General features: G+C 46.3%; 1 protein-coding gene across 7 annotated transcripts in view; it reads left to right on the top strand.

Annotated features, from left to right (window-relative positions):
* LAMA2 (laminin subunit alpha 2) overlaps window positions 1–24031 on the top strand; it is a 3027572-nt gene that overhangs the window by 1744787 nt on the left and 1258754 nt on the right. For 4 of the 7 annotated variants that reach the window (XM_069607473.1, XM_069607470.1, XM_069607471.1 and 1 more), the window contains 2 exons: window positions 494–600; window positions 4119–4382. In XM_069607473.1, coding sequence (XP_069463574.1) covers window positions 494–600; window positions 4119–4382 — 371 coding nt within the window. The remainder of the gene's footprint in view (window positions 1–493; window positions 601–4118; window positions 4383–24031) is intronic. The other 3 variants (XM_069607476.1, XM_069607475.1, XM_069607474.1) reach the window with 1 other exon arrangement.

Raw genomic sequence — 24031 nt, 5'->3', positions numbered from 1 at the left:
TACCCTGTACTACTGGCAAACCTCCTGCGAGGCTTTGTCTATCGTCAGAGCAGTTGGCATTTCAAAATACTTTATTGGATGCAATACCAAGTTGTGCAATACAAATCGCACGTGAAAATAGTTAAGAAGAAACAAGGGCACAATTTAAGATAGGGAGCAGATTCAATGGCACTCTTATTGGAAAACCATAACAACTGAAGATCCCCATAATAATGTGTGTTGTAATCAATCTAGGAAGAAAAAATCCAGGGCTCTCCAAATATTCTTCTGGGACATAACCACAATGGCACACGTCAAAGGCGTGGGAGGCTGGGTAGGATGCCAGGAAGGGTGACATTTATGGTGGTATCTTGATTTGCAGAATGTTGGGAGAACCATGCTGTAAGAACCTGGAACCCCTGCGATGCCCGCTGGAGTGTCGAGCGGGCACCCGGGGCGGTGCCTTATTCAGTGGGTATGAGAGATGATGCTTTGTGTTGTTTCTTTCCGCCAGCATGCCAGTGCAACCTGAATGGCTCCTTCGCCGAGACGTGTGACGCCCAGACAGGCCAGTGCATGTGCAAGACCAACGTGGTGGGGCGCCGGTGCGACGAGTGCCTGGTAAGTCAGCACAACTGACACTATTCTCTTTGTTCTCATGCATCAATGTGGTATTAACCTCCTGCCAGTCATTTAAATGCAGGACATTTGGAGCTGACAAGTTTCCCTATTCCATGGACGAGCGAGTCATCCAGTCCCATTTACCCCTCTGAATTCTCAGATTATTAGTCTTAAATGTCAAATGGAAAAGACAAAAATACAAGTCCTAGAATCCCAAGAAAAAAGGGGCTGGTTGTCTTTCTCACGCATGGCACTGGGAAACTTAAGAGATCTATACATTAGGTTCTGGGGCCAAATTACAAAAGCAAGAGGATGCACCTTGTGTTGCGCTGGCAGGCTGTGCCTTACCCTGCCCAGGACTTTGCACCATATAATTCAATATAAAAACTGTTCCTGCGTGCACACAGGATTTTCTTTCTTGGGTCTACCAGGTTTCAGACTCACTAAACCTTTGACCACAGCTCCACCATTTTCTGTTTGGAAAGATGGTAGTCAAATGTTGTGCCTTGCAGACACCCATCCTGTCTGAAATAGAAGCTCTAGTGTGCTGGTATGGAACTTTAAACTAATTTCCTGACCAATAACTGTTAACAATGACCTTCCCTGTGTGCCCCATTTTCTGGTTTTCAAATACCTTTCTGCTTCCTTCAATACTGTTGATCATGAAGTTCTCATAAACCTCCTTGCTATACACATGGGTTTCGACAGAACCGTCCTGCAGTGGTTTGCCTGATACCTCTTCAGCAGAGATCAACTCACCCAGATGTGCCCCAAAAATCCCTGTGCCACCCAGTAACCTGCAGAGTTCCATCCCGTCCCCTAACATCTTTAACCCCTGCATGGTACCTCTCGGGGAACACCTCACCAACACCAACATCAAGATATACCAATGCACAGATGGCACACAGCTTTATCTGAAGCTCAGTTGAATCAGTGACATCCATCTACACAATCGCTATCCGTTCCTAATCCAAACATGGATGTCACGCGCCTACCTGAAGCTATACAAAGACCACATTCAATCTCGTAAGAAACCTCAACAATCACACACAAGTGCAGAATCCACTGACTGACTTGAAACTCAACGGATTCATGCGCCAACTCTCATCCAGTGCAAAATCTCTCGGCTTTACCATCAGCTGGGACCGCTCTGTAGCCAGTGATTTTGACAAAATCATTTTCAGAGAGGTATTTTTAAACGGAACAATTATAACGAGAAAACACTGAATTGTTCCGGTTTTTTTATATGGGGTAAGGGGTTAAAACGGGTGGGGAGGGGGCTAGGGTGGGCTTAAAATCATTGGGGAACAGGGGGATTAGGGGGGACTTCTCCAAATAGAAAAGAATAATAATTTGGTGATTTTTTCGCTGTTTTGGTTTTCGGTATAACATCCCTCTCCAAAATGTTTTTGTTAAAATCACATGGAACCAACCTCTCATTCAAAACACACGTTGCCAAGCAGGCCCAAGCAGCATGGTACTTACTTGCTCGCCTCCTCAAAGTCAAGCCTTTTATCCCTGCACCGAGTTGCAGAAAAGTTGTCCAAGCCATGGCCACCTCCCACCTGGACGGCGATAATGCCCTACTCACAGGAGACCCAGATGTCACTTTGGCCATTCTGAAAGCTATCCAGCACTCGGAAGCACACAGCAACACAAGAGTAAGAAACCACAACCACATTACAGGTAGCCTCAGGGAGCTACACTGGCCATACTTGCAAGCATGGATCATGGTAAAGACTGTCTGCTTCAGTTACGAAGCAGTTAAAGCCAAAGAACATTCTACCTGATGGAGAAACTCACCATCTGCGGAGGCCAGGGCTCAACCAGAAGCCACATCGTTGCTGGGCTTGAAACAAAGAACTGCAGGAGGGAAAGAACAGATAGCAAATAGGCCTTTTCCTTCTATGCGCCCTGTCTCCGTAATAAGCTTCCATGTCAGACAAGACTGGCCCCTCCATCCTATACTAGAGGATGGACCTGGTGACTCTACTCTTCAAAGAACATCTTGTCACATCGATGATCATTCCACTCAACCCTTTTACATTAACTCTGTAGTTCCCTCACCCCTGTTCCATTACGTATTTCAGCTCCTCTGCTACCCCTGCCCCATACTATGAACTGCCTGGATGGGAACCCGTTGTGCAGTTCTGTAGGGGGCACCCCATTCCTCTGCTTCCCAAATTAGAGCCCTGCTCACAGTGCTGGTGTGCGAGTGTCTGATTTGGGAGAGGGGGTACATTTTTCATACACCCATACACACTCAGCCAGGCACCCATACACATTAACATCATTCATAACTCTGTCACCCATTCACCCATTACATACACTCTCCCTTTCACACGCCCATTCACACAAAATGCACACCTCCTGGAGTGCGCCCCAGCAGCTCTGAATATGCAGGAAGGTACATGAGTGGCCCCTCGTACATTAAAAGCTTCAGTATCCCAGCCTGCATCTCCAATGGGCCATACAAGGTTGGGGAAGCAGACACCTCTGGCCTTGCATGGACCACTCGACATGTGTGATATGGTACTAAATATCAAAGTGAAACTGCATATCTGTTTGACAGCGCAAGTCAGCCCAGGAGCACTCCCTAAACTGCTTGTTGAGGCCGAGGAAGCGCTTAGTGTTTTCACTGGGCTGGCTTGGCGGCTCGTTCAAAATGGGTGGGTGGATGCTTGATCGTTAATTGTGGATGAGCCATTCCTTCTAGTGCCTTAACACGTGTTGGTCATTCTAGCGTCAGTGAGAGTGTGTTCCAGAGGTCGGGCCCAGTGGCAAGGAGCATGGAACACCCCCCATATGAAGGGTGTCTTTCAGTGGTGCTAAAACTCGTGTATGTTGCTTGGCTGAATCTGCAAATATTGCTAACAATTTGGGAGATTTGCAACCTGCGAAAGAGACTTCTGAATGCCGCCACGGTGACCAGTGATCTGGCATCGGGGATGTGGGTTGCATATCCTTTCTTCGAAGTCGAAGGCCACACATTTTGTATTGCGCTAGTCACACAGAAAACTCATAACAAAACATACACCAACATCCTGTGTCAAAACCACTCCACGGTGTGTCTTCAGGCCACTGAGCGGGGCTAGACCAATCAAGACATGCATTGTACAAATGCTTACAACGGTGCAAGCCACTATTAGATTGCCTGAATGTATACATAGTAATAACGTATTGCTAGTGTGAAAAAGAAAATTGCATCTTTCGCTGAAATGAAGGGAACAATATTGCCTGCAGCTGTATGGCACCGTGCATTTCGAAAGTCTCTGTTTCTGAATTACGTGTGAATAAAATGCTGGGAACCGCACTTGCCCTGGAAATCAGTCAGTCCGCATCATCTGTGGAATTGCAAATACAATGCATGCTTAATGCGCATGATACGAGGAAGCCCTGTGTGCACCTGTGTCCACTCTCTGTCATTCCGTGTCTCCTCTGTATATCACTGTCCGCCTTCTGTGCTGTGCCCTCTGACGTCCTGTGTCCACTTTCCTTTCACCTGGTGCGCACTGTAGCCCAACTGCTGGTGGGACTCGGAGAAGCAGGTGTGTATGGCGTGCGGCTGCAGCCCTGCCGGCTCCATGTCCCTACGCTGTGACATGACTGGCAGGTGCCTCTGTAGGCCAGGCTTCATCGGCAAGCGCTGTGAGCTCACCAGGCAGGCCTACGAACGGAAAGACCACCCCCGGACCGCGCAGCAGATCCAACCTCCTTCCCGGAGATGGGGCGTCGGCAGCGCCAGCGGGTGCGCCAGGGGCGCCTACAGGCCCGCCGTTCCGGTAACTCGTGTGTGCTGCATGGGCTGCCATCCAACTGGAGTGCGCATGTTTGCGGTGTCCTACAGCCATTTCTCAAAGTCAAAAATGCACGGCAATAAAGGGACTTGTTTGTAATTGTTTTGTTTTTTTTGCCCAAACATGTGGTTATTCCTTAAGCAGTAACTATTTTCAATCAACGCAAAGGGATGGAATGTCACAGGCCATAAAATGTGCATGGCCCTTTGCCAACGGCGAGCGATAATTTCCTCTGGTGAATAACATTGTTTTAGGTGTGTGTCTGGAGAACTGGAATTCACAAACGAGGGCAAGTAACGTTTCTCTCTGGCGAGCAGTGTACACCTGCACTCCAAAAGTATCCATTCCATTAAGGAGTGTAAGACCACTCCTGGTTTTGACTTTGAATGCTGGGACATGTAGATCTGGATTGACCTATTATAAACTCGGGACTACAAGGCCCAGAATGCAAAATAAAAACTTGGACTGGGCCAGTGTGTTTTGACTGGACGTTGTTGGCATACATGGTGTACAACTTGAAATGATCTTTCATAAGCTACCCTTTGCTTACAGCCAAATGATGGCAACTCTTGAAGCCATGAACCAGCTTTGGCTTTTTCTTCTTATGGGCCAATTCGTGCACTTGAGGCATCACGTGTCCTTAAGACTGTGAGCTGGCAAGTTTATTTTTTTTTTACCAGTGAAGTCTTATTAACCAGCGTTAAAAAAAAAAAAATCTGCTCCATTTTCTGCAACATTCTTAGACCAGGTAACAGTTAGCAGAATGTTAGTTCTCTTTTTGCAGTAATAAAACATTCGTAGTTGTGTAGAAGTGATCCCCGTTGCCCCGCCCGCCCTTCCGACCAAATCCTGTCATGTTTCCATCTGTGGCCCTCCATCCTCCTGTGGTGGCACTCACTATATTTTTGATAAGCATCCTCAAAGGGGTGTTTTTTCAATTCACAACATGGAGATCTGCTTCTGTGATTTTCTAGAAAGGCGTTCCTTTTTTGATGTATCGTAAGTGTCCCCCGTAAGCCCACACTTTTGCATTAGAGTACAACCATGGAGAAATGGCAAATGATGAGGGACACACTGGTTGTGGGTGTTGTTTGGTTATTTACCACCCATTGACGGCCCATGGCCATGTTAAGCCCTATGGCCATTCCCACCTACACCCTGCCACTCCCCACCCAAAACACATCTTCCTGGGATCTCTTTGAGCTAGCTTTATCAAGCCGTACCATGATACATTATGGTACATCACAAAACGAAAATAATAAGAAAAATAACTAAAACATAATTACAAATATGCACAAGTCTCATGACACACATGAGAGCGTAAGGCATTGCTGGCAATAGTGAACTGTGATGTCCTGAACAGTCACTTAACAACAACATAATGATCGCACTTCGGTGGAGCTACCCGCTTCCTATCCCTCCTCTGGACATCTGACCACCGGTCCACGCGCATCTCTTCCTCCGTTTCATCAGACACTTCATCATCATTCCCCGCCTCTTCACCACAATATCCTTTTGTGACCACACTCCCCCGCCCACTCTAGATCTCACAGCTGAAATCCCCCATGGTACTGTGAAGGCATCCTGAAGTAAGTCACAGACAACTAATTCACTTTTCTGAAATAGAGCTTGTATTTCTCAAATGTCAGGATGGGGTAAGGGCTAACTTGCCCTATGCTAAAGAGGGATTTCCGAACCTAAAGAAACTAAGGATAGTCTGTGTCATAAAAATCCAACTCAAAGGTCCATCTGTGTCCAACACCTATGCTTGCCCTCACAACTAAATCTATACAATGTGTGGGGATGTCAGCAACCATAGGGACAATTCATCTGAGGTCAATTTTTCCAGGATTAAAGATATGGGGTTTGACAAAACCCTATGAATGCTTCCTGGACGGAAGGCTCATTGTGGAAAAGAAACAGGGGATACTGTGTTTCAATGAAAGACATCCTCCCTCCATTCCTCAAATCTCCTCCACCAAGGTGATACTCCCTTGCATATCCACCCCCAGGGTCAGGATCTAATAGCGGTGGCCTTTCCTTGGCCACCTGATAAGAGGCCAAGAACAGAAAAGAAGTGAGGATGCCCTCAGATTCTCAAAGTACCGAAAGCTTTTCTCTGTGACACTTTACTCTCAACCTAGGATTTCGTACCAACACCAAATCTCCAACCTTAAAACACTACTCCACCACCCTATTACGCAGATCATACTCCTCCTTATAATGCATCTGAGAATCAGGCACCCTACTCATAATCATGCTGCAATCCACATACAGTGCCTAGCCATCCCCATCCATTCGGGGCTTAAACTAGTTACCAGATTCCTATATTTAAGGGACACAATCTGCAACACACCTTTCAATGAGTGTGGAGTGGTATGATAACTCCACACCATCTGCCTCACCACTTCGTGCCACACTTGCCTGCTTTCATTTCCAACTGTATCTCCCCTTTGATCACCCTATTCACCCTTTCCACTAGGCCATTTGCCTGGGGATGATATAAAGTTGTTCTCAAATGCTTGATGGCATACCTCTTTAGAAACTCCTGCATTCTGCTCGAGGTGAGCTGAACACCATTGTTAATAACGACCTGCTGTGGAAACCCTTCTCTGAAAAACACTTCTTCCAAGAATCCAATCATATCTCCAGTGGTCGCCTCTCTCACCGCGTGATACTCCACCTATTTACAATGATAGTCTATACAAACCTAGCATCCCACCCTAACTCTTGAATCGGCCCCATTACATCCACAGCAACCTTGCACCATGGGTAACTTGGAACTGGAATGAGACAAAGGTGAAAACTCTTGCACCCCTTACTCCTATCTGACATCAAACACTCCAGACATTCCCTGATCTTCCAATCCATCATGACGTCCATTCCTGGCCACCAAAATGCTTCACACAGCCTTTTCTTGGTGACACTATGACCAAAGTGATCCTTGCGAGCCAATTCCATAATAACATCCCTCAAATCCACTCAGCGGAATCAACTTTTCACCCCTTCTCAGCCTCCCACATATAATACACTGCTCATCTTTCACCTCATACCATGCTTCCATTTCCTTGCCCAGAGTACATCTATTGGGCCACCCACTGACTGTCCATTATCTCAAGCATTGAAGAACCCTGTCCTCACCCTCTGCCTTCTGCCATTAGTCCTCCTCAATTGCAGGTAACTCCACTGTGGCCACAACCATTTCTTCACCCTTGTCATCACTCATGAATTCATGTTCACCATGGTGTGAGTCCAACGGCAGTCTCGACAGGCAGTCAGCAGCAGCATTCTTTTCACCTGGTAAGTATGTCACTTCAAAATGATACCCTTGTAACACCAAAACCCACCTGGATATGTGTGGTGATACGAACACCTGCACCAAAGATTGTGATCTGACCTCACAGTAAACGCCTGTCCCCACAAAAAGTACTTGAAGGAACCAATGGCCCAAAACACTGTCAAGGCCCCCCTCTCAACCATCAAATACTTGCATTCAGCTTCCTTAAGAGGCCTTGAAGCAAAAGCCACAACATGTTCACCATCCATACTTACTTGTATAAGTGTAGCACCTAAACCCAACCCATTGGCTTCCACCGTTTCGATAGTCTTTTTACCTTCTTCAAAGCGGCCCAGTGTGGGTGTATTTGCAATGTCTGCCTTAATATTCTGTAATGCCTTGTCGCACTCATCGTCCCACTGGAATTGTACACCCTTCTTCAGCAATGCTCTCAGTGGCATAGATTTGGTGGTTAAATCCTGCACAAACTTTTGATAGTACTCTGCCAGTCCCAAGGAAGAGCATACTTATTCCTTGTCTCTCGGCGTGGGTGCTAAGGCAAAAGCCACTGCTAAACTCTCCTTGGTTCTGACCCCCACCGCCGACAAGTTGTGCCCAAGACATTCCACCTCTTTTAATACTAACTTGCACTTATCTCTTTGCATCGTGAACCAATTATCCTTGAGCCAAGTGAATACTGACTTCTGGCAGTCTACTGTTAACCATATTTGATGGTACGCCGATGACAGATCTATCACGCTGATGACCTTCGCTGTACCGAACATAGCTAGCATCTCTGAGATTTTTTAAAGTGGATGTATGTCCACTCATATAGACTTTTTGAGATCCCTGATGTCCTCACACATGTGAATGTTGCCACTTGGTTTTGCTACAATAACAATGAGTACCAACCATTCCGACCCTTCTATCTCTATAACAACCAGGCTCAATGGCCTGGCAATCTCTTTCTCCAACTCACCCTGCATCTTCCATGGGATGAGCCGCACTTTGTGGACAATTAGCACAATGCAATGTTGGAAACCCTTTTGTTTCCCAAGTTCATTTGAGAACACTTCTGGATATCTTTCTATCCGCTTGTCACTCACCACAGGCACCGATACAGGCGTGGACTCAAAAGCTTCAATATGAATATGTAGTTCATATTGCTCTTCCCATTCCAAAAGAGATCCCCCCTTAATAGCCACATACACTCATGCCTCACAATGATGTTCATTGTCCTCTATTTTGGCACAGAATGTATCCAACAGGCCAATTTTAATATCCCCATGAACCACTCTGTCGATGTCAGGTGGTACAAAATTTTTGGGTTCTCTAGCGAGATTCTTGAATGTATAGACCATGATCTGCTATCAACTTTCCTGCTGATTGAGGCTCCATCAAGTAAAAACGTGTCTATGGGCTTCTGTGATTGCATCTACTCCAAACACATGCGGACTGTTTACACAATCAACTTCAGAATTTTCCACTGACTCGATAGTATTGTCAAACCCTTTGTCTAGGCCTCGTTCTCTGCAAGTTCTATCATAGTGTCTTTTCCTTTTGCAGCGCATACTGACGACGGCTGTCCTGCTGGGCAGAACTGGCTATTTGATAAGGGCCTAGGACCGCTACATCTAAATACCTCTGGTCTCTTGATCGGTATTAGCATACTTTCAATCAACCTTTCAAGTAGACCTAAACCCCTCAATCTGTCTTGTCTCCTTCTATCAGGGACTTGCCTGATGGCACTCACTTGTAGTTCTTGTTTTTTCTGATTTCATTTCCCTCAAATATTTGGCTGTTTCCTAAATGCTGGGTGCAATGCTAACAGCAACTTCTATGGTGGGGTCTTTGGTCAATAAACTTTTTTGGATCTTTAAATTGTTTGTACAACACACCAATAGATCCTTAATCAGTGAGTCTGAAATCTCTCCAAATGAGCGGGTATTGCTCTGCGTTCTGAGTGCAGCCATGTCATTTTCCACTCGCTCTTCAGGGCCCTGGATCCTTGGAAATATTTGTGGCGTTCAAAAACAGTATGCCACATTGGTCCAAAATGTTTCTCTAGCGTCACCACAGATTTTGTGTACTCATCCATGTCTCCTGCCTCCTCTGCAGTGACATCTGGCAGGCCATCATAAATAGACCGTCCCTAACTTCTGAGGTTGTGGAGCAACATTACCTCTTTTCTGTATGTCGAAAATGTTTCTCCTCCCATTGCTATGAGGTATGTGTCAAATGGCTTCTTCCACTTTTTCCATAGTATTGTAGGCGTAAGAAAGTAGATGGAGGTGCCAAACCTGCAGCTGCTCTGTCATGAAGTTTAATGGATCTCTCAAAAGCAGCGCCGCCTCAAATCCCGATTACACTATGGACAAGAGACTGCAAGTCCACTCCCGTCCATGGCACCGGCTCTGTGTCGCCACTGTGGTGCCCTCCAAATAAGAGACCGAGAGACAAGGTGTGGAGGTAAAAACAAGCATTGGCAAAGCCAACAGTGTTGGCTTGTGTATACGTAGTAGGCATTTGCCAGGCACTGTTATTGTATGCCCAGGTACTCTAACCTGGCAAATGCCTTTCCCATGCCTACACTAAAGGCCAATCTGTTGGCATTGCCAGTGCTTGTTTAGGATAGAAACAGCGTGGCCAAAGATATGGTTGTCTTAAGCAAGGTTAGGTAGCAAGTCTTGTAAAGCGCACTTCTGCAAATAATGTTGGCCTTACTGTGCGTGGCTCTGCAAACAAAAAAACAGGTGGGGGGCTGTTAGCCAGACAGTGGGAGAAGTAGATGCAGTATACTGTTATGTTGATGAGTGCAGGACGGAAGCGCCCATAACCTGGAAGTTAATTACTTAATTGGAGCTGTGTAATAAAAATGCCTTAACCAGGTCTGCCTTCAGCCACACGATGTATAAGCCCTATGCGTGACCTTCACTGAAGTCCGGTTAATAAGCATTGGCAAAGCAACAGTTTGGGCTTATGTGTAAGTATTCAGCATTTACCAGGCTCTGCTATTATAGGCACCATTGTGCAGCTGTTACCATTGATGGCCAGTTAATATCACTATGGCAGTGCCTGGCAAACGCCTCTCCCATGCCTACACAAAAGCCAAAACTGTTGGTATTGCCAATTCTTATTTTGTTTTGGGTGGGTTGGGCAGACCTGGAGGGTGGACAATGCTTCCTGGACTCCCCACCTGTAACGGCAAGATACACACGCATCTCCCGACAGGTCTCTGCTGAGGAGACTGGGGGGACGGCCGTCTTCACGCCTTTTCTGGACCGTCACCTTTCCTCCCCCTCGAGCCCTCCTGTGGGCTCTGGGCTGGGCTGTTTATTTTTTTGGAAAGGGATGGGGGCATGCTGCTGAATTCCTTGCTAAAAAGCCCACAGGAGGAAAAGCATAGCCGGTTATATTTAACCAAAAATACATGTTATTAGCTCAGGCTCCCAAACCTGGCCTTGTTTTCAGATATAAGGGGAACTAAAATGTATCCTCAAAATTAAGAAAAAGGGGTGTTTCTAAAAAAAACCTGATGAGCATGAGTGCAACTTTAGGAGTGCCACCACCGAGTCCCACCATTATTAATAATGATGATGTATTTCTTATGTAGCGCTGCACACCCATAGGTCTCAGAGCCCTGAGATTACAGAAGACATTATAGTCCCACAGAGAGGTACTTAATGTATCGACCTCGGAAGGATGAAAGGCTGAGTTGACCCCGTCTGCGTTAGTGTACCTGATCCCATGTAACACTTCCCGATCACACCGGAAATGGATATTGCCCCTTTTTGTTCTTTCTGTTGTTTGCATGCAGTGGAAAAATGATTAATAAGAAAATCCGTCCAACACCTACAAGTCCCGCCAATCAGGCAGATCCAAGAAGTATCACGTGCCGTCGACTTCCACAACGGACTCCTTCCCACATGTATACACTTGATTTGGCCCGCCTTTTCCCTGCTCGTTGGCCCCGCCATCGGCGCTGTGCTCTGGTGATGACGCAGGAAGTTTAATCTTCGGTGGTGGCTCCCATCAAACCGCGTGTTGATTGCCGAGCGGCGGCTCCCTTCCCTGGGTTTGCAGAACGGCGGCACCTCGCTACATGCAGTGCGCGTCTAGTTTTCGGAAAGAGTCTTTGGAGACGATCTGTAAAATTAATTAAAGCCGGAGAGTTCATTACTGACTCTTGGCAGCGAACATTTGAGATACAATGCGTACGAGCAATATTTCTCTCAGGCATTTTAAAATGAACAATTTGCATAAAGTTCATGCGTATTTGTCCAGGGGGAGGTGCATTCTATTGGTCTACACTGAATTCCAATTGAAGAGTTTAATTTAAAGAGACTTGCACCAAATATTCGTACATCAGCCGCCTCACTTAGAAACTCAAAGCAAAAGTATTTTCTTGAGTCACAGCAGCACACACACTTTTGTGGTCTATACATGTATTGGTTAGCACCCTTGAACCTTAGGTTGCCACATCCTTGCCCGATCTGGGTGGCAGCGTGCCAGTCTCATGTAATGCTACGCGTTGTACTTAGTTTACGTGTAGGAATGACACTTCTCTCACCATTTCCTTAACCCTGATCCTTCACCCTTTCCGCTGCCATGAGGGCTTACATTCTAGTCACTTGAAAAGAAAGACCGTTCCTGCCACCAACTGTCACAAGGCAGTTTTTTTTTAAAGATTTGAAGAGATAATCTCTTGACCACCAGTGGCTACACCAAGACCTAATTGTCTAAGGTTTTAAACAAACCCCCACCCTCCAACCAGACACTACCACAGAGTTGTATTTGCAAAGGACATAAAGAGAAAGGGCACCCCGCACTATCGTCTGCCATATTGTCGTCTCTTCTAAGGTCTTCAAGAGATAGATCGTCCCCAACCAATTGCTCTATCTCTATAAACCTTGACGAGGCACAACTCAAGCATTTATCAACTCTGAAGCAAAGCAAGCCATCTGGGGTGATTTGATTTTGCCAGCATGATACTGAGATGAAGCGCCCAGCTCCCCTTGCTGATGTACAGCTAGAGTCCTCTCCCGGTGTGACTGAATCATTCTACCTCTAGGCAGTAAGATGACCCTTTGGGCTTTGAGAGGGAGGTTGGCCAGTCCAAGTCAGACTGGGATTAATGCAACCCCCCCTGCCCACTCCCTAGTGATGACCTGAGGAAGCACTTAAACCTGAGCGTTGGTAAATGACCTCTGAACCTCAGTCAGGTGGCCTGATTGAAATTGCCAAGAGCAGTGAATTCAACACCACAACAGATGTTAAAATATGGGAGTGGTTGCCCAGGGCAACTATTAGAAAATAAATGAAGCCTCCAGTTGTCCTTTTCGATAAAGAAAGGACATTTATAGAGGTGACACTTGGGTGAGTCTTTGTTCCTGAAATTGGTGGTTGAGAGCACGGTTCCCATGTCCAGGCTTTTGTATCTTTTTCCTCATCTTCTCTAGTTAAGCTTCACAGACCTAGCCCGAGTACTGAACCGGGAGTTATGGGCCCCGAAGACTGAGTTAACAAGGTTTATGGGCCCATAATCACATAATCACAGGTACAGCCAGAGGGTGTGGTGTTTTAAGCTATTATGACCCTTTGGGAGTAAGGGGATTAAAAATAAAGCAATCTTCCTGGAGTGCTTGCTGGGAACTGCCTAGTTCCAAGCATCCAAATACAGCGTGATGAGGAGAGAGGGGCAGCGCTAAGATTTCACCCGGGTGCATCTGCTGGGTGCGGCCCATCAAGGTGAGTGAGTGGCGAGGATGGAGAAGGCTGGGCCGCGTCAACCAGGTGCAGCACAGCAAAGGTTGAGTAAGGTGGCAAACTCATCTGCCCCCACTTTTAATAAGGGTAAGATGGAGGGGTTGGGGGCAGGGGATTTACCGTGCCTGCCAGATGCACCCAGGGTGAGACATAATGGTACAGGCGGGATGTGAGACTCTCAGGGCCCGATTCTCATGTAGGTGTTAAGTACTGAAAAGGACGTTAAAAGGCTTAATGACCTTTTCGGTACTTAAGACCTATTCTGAAGGTGGAGCATTCTTCCGAAGTCAGAAGGAATGGCCAACTTTCAGAATACATGTGGCGGTTGCAAGGATGGGTTAGAAACCAACCTAGCAACCAGGCACATTCGTAAACTGGCTTTTTGGAAGCCTATTCTTGTGGCACTCCTCCAGTTTAATACGTGCGCTAAACTAGCGCACATTTACGATACCCTTTTGGTGCTGTTAAACTGGAGGAGTGCCACAAGAAGCCTTGTTTGGTGTAAATGGAAGTGTCCATACACCCGTGTTGTATATGGACACTTTCATGTACACCAAAGAAAGCAGCTTCAACGTTGCTGCAACGTTGAAGCTGCTTGCTTTGGTGTACATGAAAGTGCCCATATACAACACACGGGTGTATATGAACACTTTCCTATACACCACAGTGAGCAGCTTCAACATCCTGCAATGTTGAAGCTGCTCACTTTGGTGTATAGGAACTGTGTTATCTGCAGCATTTTCGTTAAATAACGATTCCCTCGTTATTTAACGAAAATGCTGCCGAGATTCTGCAATCCGCCTGTTTCCATTAGAAACAGGCGTATTACAGCGAAAGCACTGTCGTGCTTTGGGAAGACGCTCAGGCCCACATGAGAATAGAAGTGGTGCCTGGGCGTCAGGAAATGGCGCAGTGAGTCGTGCTATTTAGCACGCTCACTGCGCCAAGATGAGAATCGGGCCCTCAGTGCAGTGCCCCTAGATTAGAGGGAGAGATGTGCTGTGAGCCCTGCCAGCTGTGAAGACTGGGGGGCCCAGATCCCTCTCTCTTTGACCAATTTCTGGGCCTTGTATGATATTTGCGAGTCATACCTGCATGTGTTGCCCGGAAATTGGTCAATGGGGGGTACTATGTCACACCCCTAGGTTACGATGTGGAAGAATGCCTTGCCACAATACGCACGATGAAGTGAAATGATGCTATGTCGCTTCTGAGTTGTCGCACTTTAACCAAGCATGCAACTGCTCTGCTCTGTTGCACGTGCTGCCTAGACATGCCTCCCCTTTCCTCAGCTCTCTCCTTTTAGTCTCTCAAGCCTCTGGTCCTCACACATTTCTCCTATTTTCTGGCAGCTATTTGCTGTCCACCAATGCGCTCAGTTAATGTTGCTTAATAATTCCACAGCAACTGCTCAGCTCAGCAGTAGAAAGGAGCTATGATATTGTGCACAACAGTTGCAGGCTAAGATTACCTGTGCAGTATGAACATTACTGGTCATACTTTGCGGGTATTTATTTATTTATTTACTTGTTTGTTTCTAATGCGCCATAGCCCACAGGCAGCAGGGAGCAGTTCACACATAACAGTTCACAAGACACACGGGCCCTCATTACAACACTGGCGCTAAACCATGGCGCTATTAGCACCATGGTTGGTGCCGGTGTTGTAACGAGTCCGCCATGGGGAAATGGGGAAATACCACCCCATTCCAAGGTTGGCGGGGTGGTATTTCCCCATTTCCCCATGGCCCTTCCCCATTCCCATTTTTGCCCCATATAGCTTTCTTTTGAATGAAGCAAGGCTTTCTTCCTTATTAAGCGATTTTGGCAGAGCATTCCAAGCCATTGCGGCCTTCACAGAGAAGGAAATGCCTTTCCCCTCTTGCTCTCTTCGCTCGTGGGACTGATAACAGATTCGCAGTGCTGGGGTGCAGTATTCTGTTCAATGGTTGCCTCGATATCATTTTGGTTAGATATGGTGGAGCCATGGCGAACAGGCATTTATAAGTCAATGTGCGACGGGTGGATAACTTTGTGGCAACACACGGGTCTTAGAAGCAAGACCAAGCTGAGCAAACGCAGGTTTGAATCCTAGACCCGCGCTTGGAAAAAAAACAGGAGCTTTATAAATAACCTGCAATGAAACTAGCCCCTAGATGCCTACGGGTTATGTGCGCTGTAAATAAAAGCAAAAAATAAAAGTGTGAGGATTTTAAAACAAGCCTGCTCTGCCAGCGGCAGCCAGTGGATTTTTTTCCTATGGTAGGGTACATGGTCCCTCCTAGGAATGTTTCAGACTGCTCAAACTGCATTGTTTTGCACGACCTGGAGTTTAAGTATACTTTCCTTACTCCCCCCCACCCCCTAGGAGAGCATTACAGTAATTCAGCCTAGGCCAGATGATAGCACGAACTAAAGTTTCGCAGTTTTCGCAAGAGACCAGAGGATTTATTTGCCATAGTACCTTCATATGGCATTGTGTGTTTTTTATGATGTTATTAACATGAGCACCTGCACTCATCGATGCTTCTAGTACTGTAACCAGGGGTTTTCTACCACTGGGATAAAGGAGCCATAAATCAAAAACTCTGAGTAAGCCTGCTTCAGTTTGAGCCATAAATCATAAATTCAGTCTTTGAACCATTAAAACACATCCAGTTTTTGACCATCCACTCCTGGATGGCTGCGTAAATAGTAGTTAGATTGGCAATGCCAGTGTCATAGTCCCCACTAAGGTCCATTAGCAGTTTAAAGCCATCTACATAGTTTGTGAATTGTAAGCCCCTTGCTTGAAGTTGGTCACGCAGATGCTTTATGTATAGGTTTCAGAGGGCTGGCGAAATATATGCCCCTTCGATACTCTGTATTTAATGGGGACTGTCTTGGAGCAGGCAGCAACCCAGCATATTTTAGAGTGTCTTTCGCAGAGGAATGAGTTTATTCACAAAATTAGAACACTGGAGCAATTCCCCATGGATGCCAGTGTTTTAGGCACATAGGAGTAGTCCAGTAAGTCGAACGCGGTCGACAGGTCCAAGAGGATCAGCAGCCCGGTTTTGCGTTCTTCTAGTCTATCTAGCATCTGTGATCTCAAATTAAGCAGGGCACTATCTGCCCCATGGTGACTCCTAAAGCCTGACAGACTCGGGTGCAAGATGGCAGATGCCTCCAGATGGGTCTGTAATTGGCCAGATGCAACCTTATCCAGGATTTTTAGTAGGAAGGGCGTGTTTGTAATTGGTCTCAAATTGCCAGGGTCTTTAGGATTGAGAACAGGCTTCTTGATTAGGGGTGTAACTGCCACTTCCTTGACACTGTTGGGTACATTTTTATGCCGGATCGATGTGTTAAAGAATCTTGACAAGAAATAGACGAAGAGTTTGTTGTTAGCTAGGATGGCTTTAGATGGTAGTATGTCTCCTGCACAGGATGTAGGTCTCCTTTTGGTAAGAGTATCCTCCATTTCCTCAGTGGTGACATTTTGGAAAGAGCATCCTAAGTCTGGGCCTTCCTTCTTGGTGTTCAGTTAAGATACTTGGTCCGGGGGCATACTCAGTTTTGCACGGCTCATTTGGATTTCATCCCGTGCTTTGTCCTCTAGTGCCTTTTGAACATTGACACAGTCTGTTGAGTCAGGGGAAAAAGACAGACACAAAACTGTTGGCTTTTCCCAGTTCCTGTAGATTCCAAACAATTTGCAACAGTTGTTCTCTGCTTTGTTAATTTGTTCATCATAGAAGCATTTTTTGTTGTGAAAATCTTCAATTTCTGTGATCTTTTAAACAGTTTCCATTTATCTCTATTTTTCACAGGTTTATCTTTGGCCCCGCTTCGCTCCGCCTGTCTTTCTCCTTCTTCAGCAGGTCAAGTTCTGGGGAGAACCAGTTCTGTTTGTTGGGGGAAGTCACGAACTATTAGTGATCTAAGTGGGGCTTTGTCCTCTAAGAGAGTGGATAAATGTTGTTTATAAACCTCCACTAGATGTCAAGGGTGATCTAGTTCTGAGGAGTTTGCCATCATAGCAGTCAAACAGGAATTAAGATCGATGGAGGTTAGCTTGTTGAAATTTCTGTTTAGAATTTTCTTGAGCTGGGAGGGGTTCAATTAGGTCCCGTCCTTACAGGAAGGTCAATTCTGCAACTTATTAGTCTATGTTCTGACCAGATACATGGTTCACTAACAACACGGCTACTATTAATATTACGCGTGGCCACCCAATCAAGGGTGTGTCCCTTTATGTGGGTTGGCTCATGATTTATGACTTGAAAATCAGTGTTGGTCAGATGACGCTCAAACTCTATAGCTTCCTTATCCTGAGGGTCCCCCTTTCAGCGGTTTGAGTCACTCAGAAGAATGGTGGAAGTTTCGGGCGGTGCAGGGAATTTAGAAGATTGAGTAGATCTTTGTTAAAAGATGGCATGTCCTTAGGAGGACCATAAATAGGAATTAAATGGATACATGTATTGTTTGTCAGAGATAATTTGGCATGAAGAATTTTGCAATTGGCACATTTGATGCTTGCTTCAAAGAGCCCCAGCTCTTGCCTACGTAAAACAGTCAACCCCCTGTCCCATGAGGCCATGTCAGCGATTCTTGGCCAGAAATGTTTAGCCTTCCGGGGTAACCAAATCAATTGCTGGACCATTTCCTTGTTGTAACCATGTTTCTGTGAGTCACATGATATCCATGTGGTTTTCTAAGATGTAGTCATGGATGTCTAATGTCTGTTTAGGCACTGCCCGTGTACTGAGCAGAGCAATCTTCAGTTTTCTAGGGTTCTCTTGTCCCCCTACCTCTCTGTCTAATGGTAGTGGAAACATGATACCTTCTTGCCAAGTCTGGGGTGAGGTTTCCCCAGTGCAATGCTATCATAAATATTTCCTTTTCAGTTTCCAGTGGCCCTACGTGAGGCTAGCAGCTCCTGGGGAACCCAGGAAATAAGAACGCTTGTATAATTATAATCTGAAGATTTACTGTGGGTCCGCCGAGCCACGGGTAAGTGGAACGAGATGCCGAGCCAACGCGCATCCGACGTGGCCCAGCATAGGCCAGCTCAAACGCGCCAGCTCAAATGCGCCAGCACTAACGTGCTGCCGACGAAAAGAAAAATCCATGCGCTTGCTGGGAAAAGTAGTTTTCAAGGACTACGGAGTAATAGTAGTGTGAGGAGATAAGCTGCTCTAGGCACAGCAAACAGTTTAAAATTCGCCCTGACGCAATAAATCGCACCGAGGTGTCAATTTCCTTGCAAAATGAGAAGTAACTTAACTACATTGTCATACCTCCTTTCTTTGTGCCTCTGACCCCTGTGGGACGCTGTGTGATCTCTTGGCCGGGGACCCACCCTCCATCCCAAGAAGTGCCCCCTGCATTCTGAAAGGCTTTCATTCAGAATTCTGTTTCCCTCTTTTGCATCTTAAGCCTTCCGCCACTAGTATTCTAATGCATCACTCCGACCCCTACGCCCAGTGGGCGAAGTGAGCAGGAGCGGTTGGGAGCGGTGCTCCTCTACTTTTTAAAATTAGGTTTTACTGTTCCTATACTTTTATTTTAAAAAGAAACCATTCCGGAATGGCTTCATTTTAAAATAAAAGTTCAGGAAGAAGTTGAAAGTGCACTAGACTGAATGTTCCTTTAAACAGCAGTTGCATGTGTTTGGGGGTTTGTATTGTGTGTTGGAGGGGCGTGGTGATGGGTTTTGTGGGGAACGGGTGCACATAGTTCCACTACTTCTTTTCATACACTTCGACCAGTGCCTATGACTCCTCTTGATGTAGACCCCAGGATCATCTTCTTACCAAGCAATGCACCATAGGGCCCGGCCCTAAGGACCACCCTACCATTGCCTGGATTGACAGCAAGGGAAGTGGTTAATACTTTCTCAATAACTCATGGAACAATCTGATCCACTCTACTGATAATAATACTAATACACTGGTGAAGTCACAGACCGGCCTATCTCCTAAGTCCACCTTAACAATTGCCTCTAATCGACCTAAAAATTGAGTTAGCTATCTCCAACTCTTTAGACAAATTACAAAGAGAAATACATTTCAAACACTTCACTTTACTTGAGATAAACTCTGTTTTCCTCCCCTAGGTAAGCAGCGCTTTGTGATGAGATGGGAATAGCAGATGGTTAGAGAGAATGTACAGGCTATTAAAGCTATGAAGTGAGTCAAGAGATGTCATCCCTGCTCTAGTGAGATATTAAAGCACTTGATGCAGCGCGGTGTGACTGGCCCTGGATGTGCTCCATCCATCTGCTGCTCATTTCAACAGCTGAAGAACGGACGCACGCACACGCGCCGCTCCAGTTGGTCAGGCACCACAACGGACACCCGTGCCGGTGGCTCAAGACCCAATGGAGTTGTCAGATGCTACAGCAGGCTACAGGTGTGCAGTGGGCTGGGCTGTACAGTCACACTTGGCTAATATTGTGCCGCATGAACCGGCAGCCAATACTGTGGTGACGCGATCAGTCGTGGCCTGCCAGCTGGATCGTCTCTCTCAATGCAAATGGAGTTAGCGTTGTCTATTGCACGGCACCAATCCTATCACAACTCCTTTCTCCATATTGAAGCTGACAAAATTAAGTGATGTGCAATTGTGCCTCATTTCATATTTAATTGCTGCAATGTGTTCATTGTAAGTAGCGCGCAGGAAGTTATGGCATTGGAATTGGGTGAGAAAAATAGTGCCCCCTAGTTATCTTTGCTCTCCCACTCACTCTCCCACTCACTCTGCATACAGCAAATTAGATTCCTGTATTAGGTCTCACCCTGTGTACATGAGTCCGTTACTAGGGTCATTTGGCCTTCTAGTGTAATTAGAACCGACTGGATCTTGCTGATATGTTGCTTGATAGAGGCATATTATTAAATATAGAGGGCGTGAGTGTCATGTTGTGATATAAGGCCTGTTAGCCTCGTTATGTGGGAGGGACTTAGTTGGGGTCTTGGGTGGAAAGGGGAAGTGACGAGGAAGGATGGGAAGTCCTCAGTTGTAAATAAATGCATGTGAACAGCCGCACATCCCGGGCCTCCCTTACTGTGCCCTACCCGTGCTATGGGCGGCGGGCCTAACGGCGAGGTGAGTCAGAAGCAAATACTGCGCTTCTACAGTGAGATGCACGAGACGAAGTCTCCTCGTGCTTTATGAGGATTTAAGAAATATTGTATACTTTTGGAATAAAAATACTTTTGTGACACATGCATACAAATTTGGACAGGGCGCTATATAAATGACAAAAACAATAAAATACAATACAAAAATGCATTTAGTTTAGACTGAAGATGATCAAATAAAGCGACTGAGGGTATGGTACAAGTTCTGAGCGATTGATAAATACATATAAGCCTTCTGGTGTGAAGATATATTGGACCTTTGGAATGTACCAGCAGTATTCAGCTGGACCCCTGGAAGACATTGGGCCTCATTCCGAGTAGGGCGGTAAGGGTTAACGGTCACCGGTAACGAGACCGGTGCCGTTAAACCCTTACCGCCCTACTACAAGTTCCCTTTGCAGGTCCTTGCTTAACGCCTGCTTTTAGCAGGCGTTAAGGACGGGACCCGCAAACGGACTCCGGGGTCAATAGCAGTACCGTAATTTACGGTACCATTATTGCCGCCTTCCCATTGAGCCCTATGGGGGCTGAAATGGGAATGGGGAATGGCCCTGTGAATGGGGAATTACCGGTCCCTCCGACCTCGGAATGGACCGGTAATTATTCCATTCACCAGGCCGGAGTTTTGACGAATTTGGAGGCAGCCATGCCGCAAAAAGCAGCGTGGTTACCACCGAACTCGGAATGAGGTCCATTCTGTATGTGCTCCCACTATTATCACCAGAAGGGTATACAGGAAGGGTCCACTCGAGCCTCTGTCCTCGAAAGTAGGAGGCACACCATCTATTTTTAAAAGGCTTTAAAAAAAAGTCATAATCATTTCATGGAGTTACAAATTCCACCTGAGAAACATTACAGCAATCGAAACTTTTCTTTTTATAGAATTATTTTTGCATTAACGTCATTCAGAAATTAGAAGCTTTGCTTATTCAGATCAGCTTGGGCTGGGTCACCCAGTGGGGCCAGCTCATGCCACATTCAGCTTAATAGGAGAGAAAGCAAGATAAGGACAATGGGCCTCATTACGACTCTGGAGATAGCCGTGCCTGTAAAACAGACACGGCTGCCACCAGAGTCGTTTTTTTTTTCCGGCACCCACGAATGGGCAATTACCGGGGTATTCCGGCCCCACCGGACCCGGTAATTGCCCTTTTGCGGGTGCCAGAACCAGCAGATCCCTATTTCCATTTGAGCCCCATAGGGCTCAATGGGAATGGAGATGCCTGTAGCACCGGCACCTTTGAATACCGTACCAGTGCTACAGGCTTGCTGTGCTCGCGGGTGCCTTTCATTCCGCCAGGTCAGACCTGGCAGAATGAAAGGCACCCGCTAGCACGACTCGGAGTTTGCCGGTTCGGATACAACGGTACCGGCAAGCTTACCGGTACCATTGTATCCGGACCGGCAAACTCGTAATGAGGCCCACTGTACCATTAAGGAAAATTGAGGCAAGGCAATGGAAGGTCTGAGGAATCATGAATTAGGTGATAATTGGCCCATACTTAATGTCTCAGTTCGAGTAAGGGCAACATCGTCCATCCATGGTTCATAAAACCCTTGTGTTGCAAAGAATCCTAACCCCGCTACTTGGAACAGCGAGAAGTTACGACTGAGTGCATGGCGAACATTTACTTATTTATTTTATTTATTGAACATTTGTATGGTGCCTATAAATAAAAAGTGTTTCCAGGCGCCACAAGACAAAGGGGTGGCGGCGAGGGCTGGAGGGTCGCCAGCAGAGAAAAACAGTAAAGTCAGTTACACGCTCACGTATTGAAAGAGTAGCATCGTGATTTTCTACCCCACTTATGCAAACCTGCTCTAACTGATGGTAATACATGCAAGTCCTACAAGTTATCAAATGACATACACATCAGCACACTTCCTGCAGCAGGAGAAGGTTTGGTCTAGTGGACAAGTCAATGGGGCTCATTACGCGTCCGACGGTGACTGTGCCGGTACTACCAGCGGGTTGCCGCTGGACCTGTAAATATTTACCGGCATCTGACTTCCTGGTGCCACCGGGAGATTACAACCCCGGCGGCACGGAAAGTCAGGCGCCGGTAAAATGGTGTTCCCCATTCCCAGGACTCTATGGCAATGGGACACGGATGCACCGGCACCATTCTGAATGGTGCCGGTGCTTCCGTGACGGATCCGCCTTCCGTGACCGCTATGCCCGGCAGGGTCAGACCTGTCGGGTACAGCAGCACTGGCAGGCAGATCTGTAATATGTCGGTCCGGAAACAACGGTGCCGGTAAGCTTGTTTCCGGACCGGCATAGTCAGAATGAGCATATCTTTGACACGTGTACAAGGATTGTGTGATTTTAAATAAACAAATGAGTCTCCCTGTGACAGAAATTGTAGCATGTATGTAAAAGTGAACAGTACATTGAGTCGCCCAGCAATACCCCTACTGCATGTTCTCACTCCATCTCATCCAGGTGTTTATATTATTAGGGTCACAACCAGACCCCAGAGCCCACACTCACGTATGTGCATCGCGTCATCTTCAGCACGCTCCCTTTGCAATTAAGTGTGCTGTGCTGGCGCATTAAACACCACCCCCAGCCAAACGAAAAACAATCAGACGGAAGAGGAAATCTCTGCAGAGCAAAAACAGCAGCACTTAAATCGTAACTCTTCAAAAGGGGCTGCGCCGTGTATTCCTCGGCAGCGACCACGGGCGTGAGGCTGCCTCACACCTGCTCTTCGGCCCATCCGGGCTCGCCAGGGCCGCCTACTGGCCACGTTTAAAAGTAGAGTTAGACATTCAGGACATTTACCATTTTAGCTGCTGCGATTATTCCATGTTTTACCACTTATCCTTCAGAGGGCGGTAACGTTGAGTCCCCTTATATTGTGTAATAATACCTGCTGTTTTGCAGCGCTAAGAAGTCGGTGAAATTTGGCTTGCAGTACTATTTAAAAATCTGATATTCTGAACGTTATTGATATTGCTTTTATTATCATCATTCACATCATTATTTTAATATTTCCTTTTATAATATGAACCATTGTTACAGTATGTCCATGGGAATATTGTTTCCCCCCTCTCTCCTATAGTGACTGAAAGGGGATCTTACAGAATGAAGAAGACAGATTTACTGAAACAGGCCTTTTAGTCCCATGATGCGGGCAGGGGCAATGCACATGAATACCCCTTCTTCTGCAACCAAAAATATTCAGAACTGTGCCTAAAAAATCCAGACATATGGGTGTGAGCTCATTTAAAACTATTATAGAAACACATTTCCTTTTCAATGACGGTTTTTAATCCATTAAAGGGGATGAATGCTTAGATCAGGAATGAATCAACTAGATCTTCGATAAGGCTTTTAAGTGTGATTGATAGAAGATGAATGTGTTTCTATTGATCACTGCTCCCCTACAAGCATTAATATGTGGGGCATTAATGTGGTATTACAGTCTAAGGCAAGAGGGCTGTAACATGCTTTATCAG

The sequence above is a fragment of the Ambystoma mexicanum genome, chromosome 4q (assembly GCF_040938575.1).
Source record: "Ambystoma mexicanum isolate Mex_15411 chromosome 4q, UKY_AmexF1_1, whole genome shotgun sequence".
NCBI classification, from domain to species: Eukaryota; Metazoa; Chordata; class Amphibia; order Caudata; family Ambystomatidae; genus Ambystoma; species Ambystoma mexicanum.
This window is presented reverse-complemented; position numbering and strand designations above follow the sequence as displayed.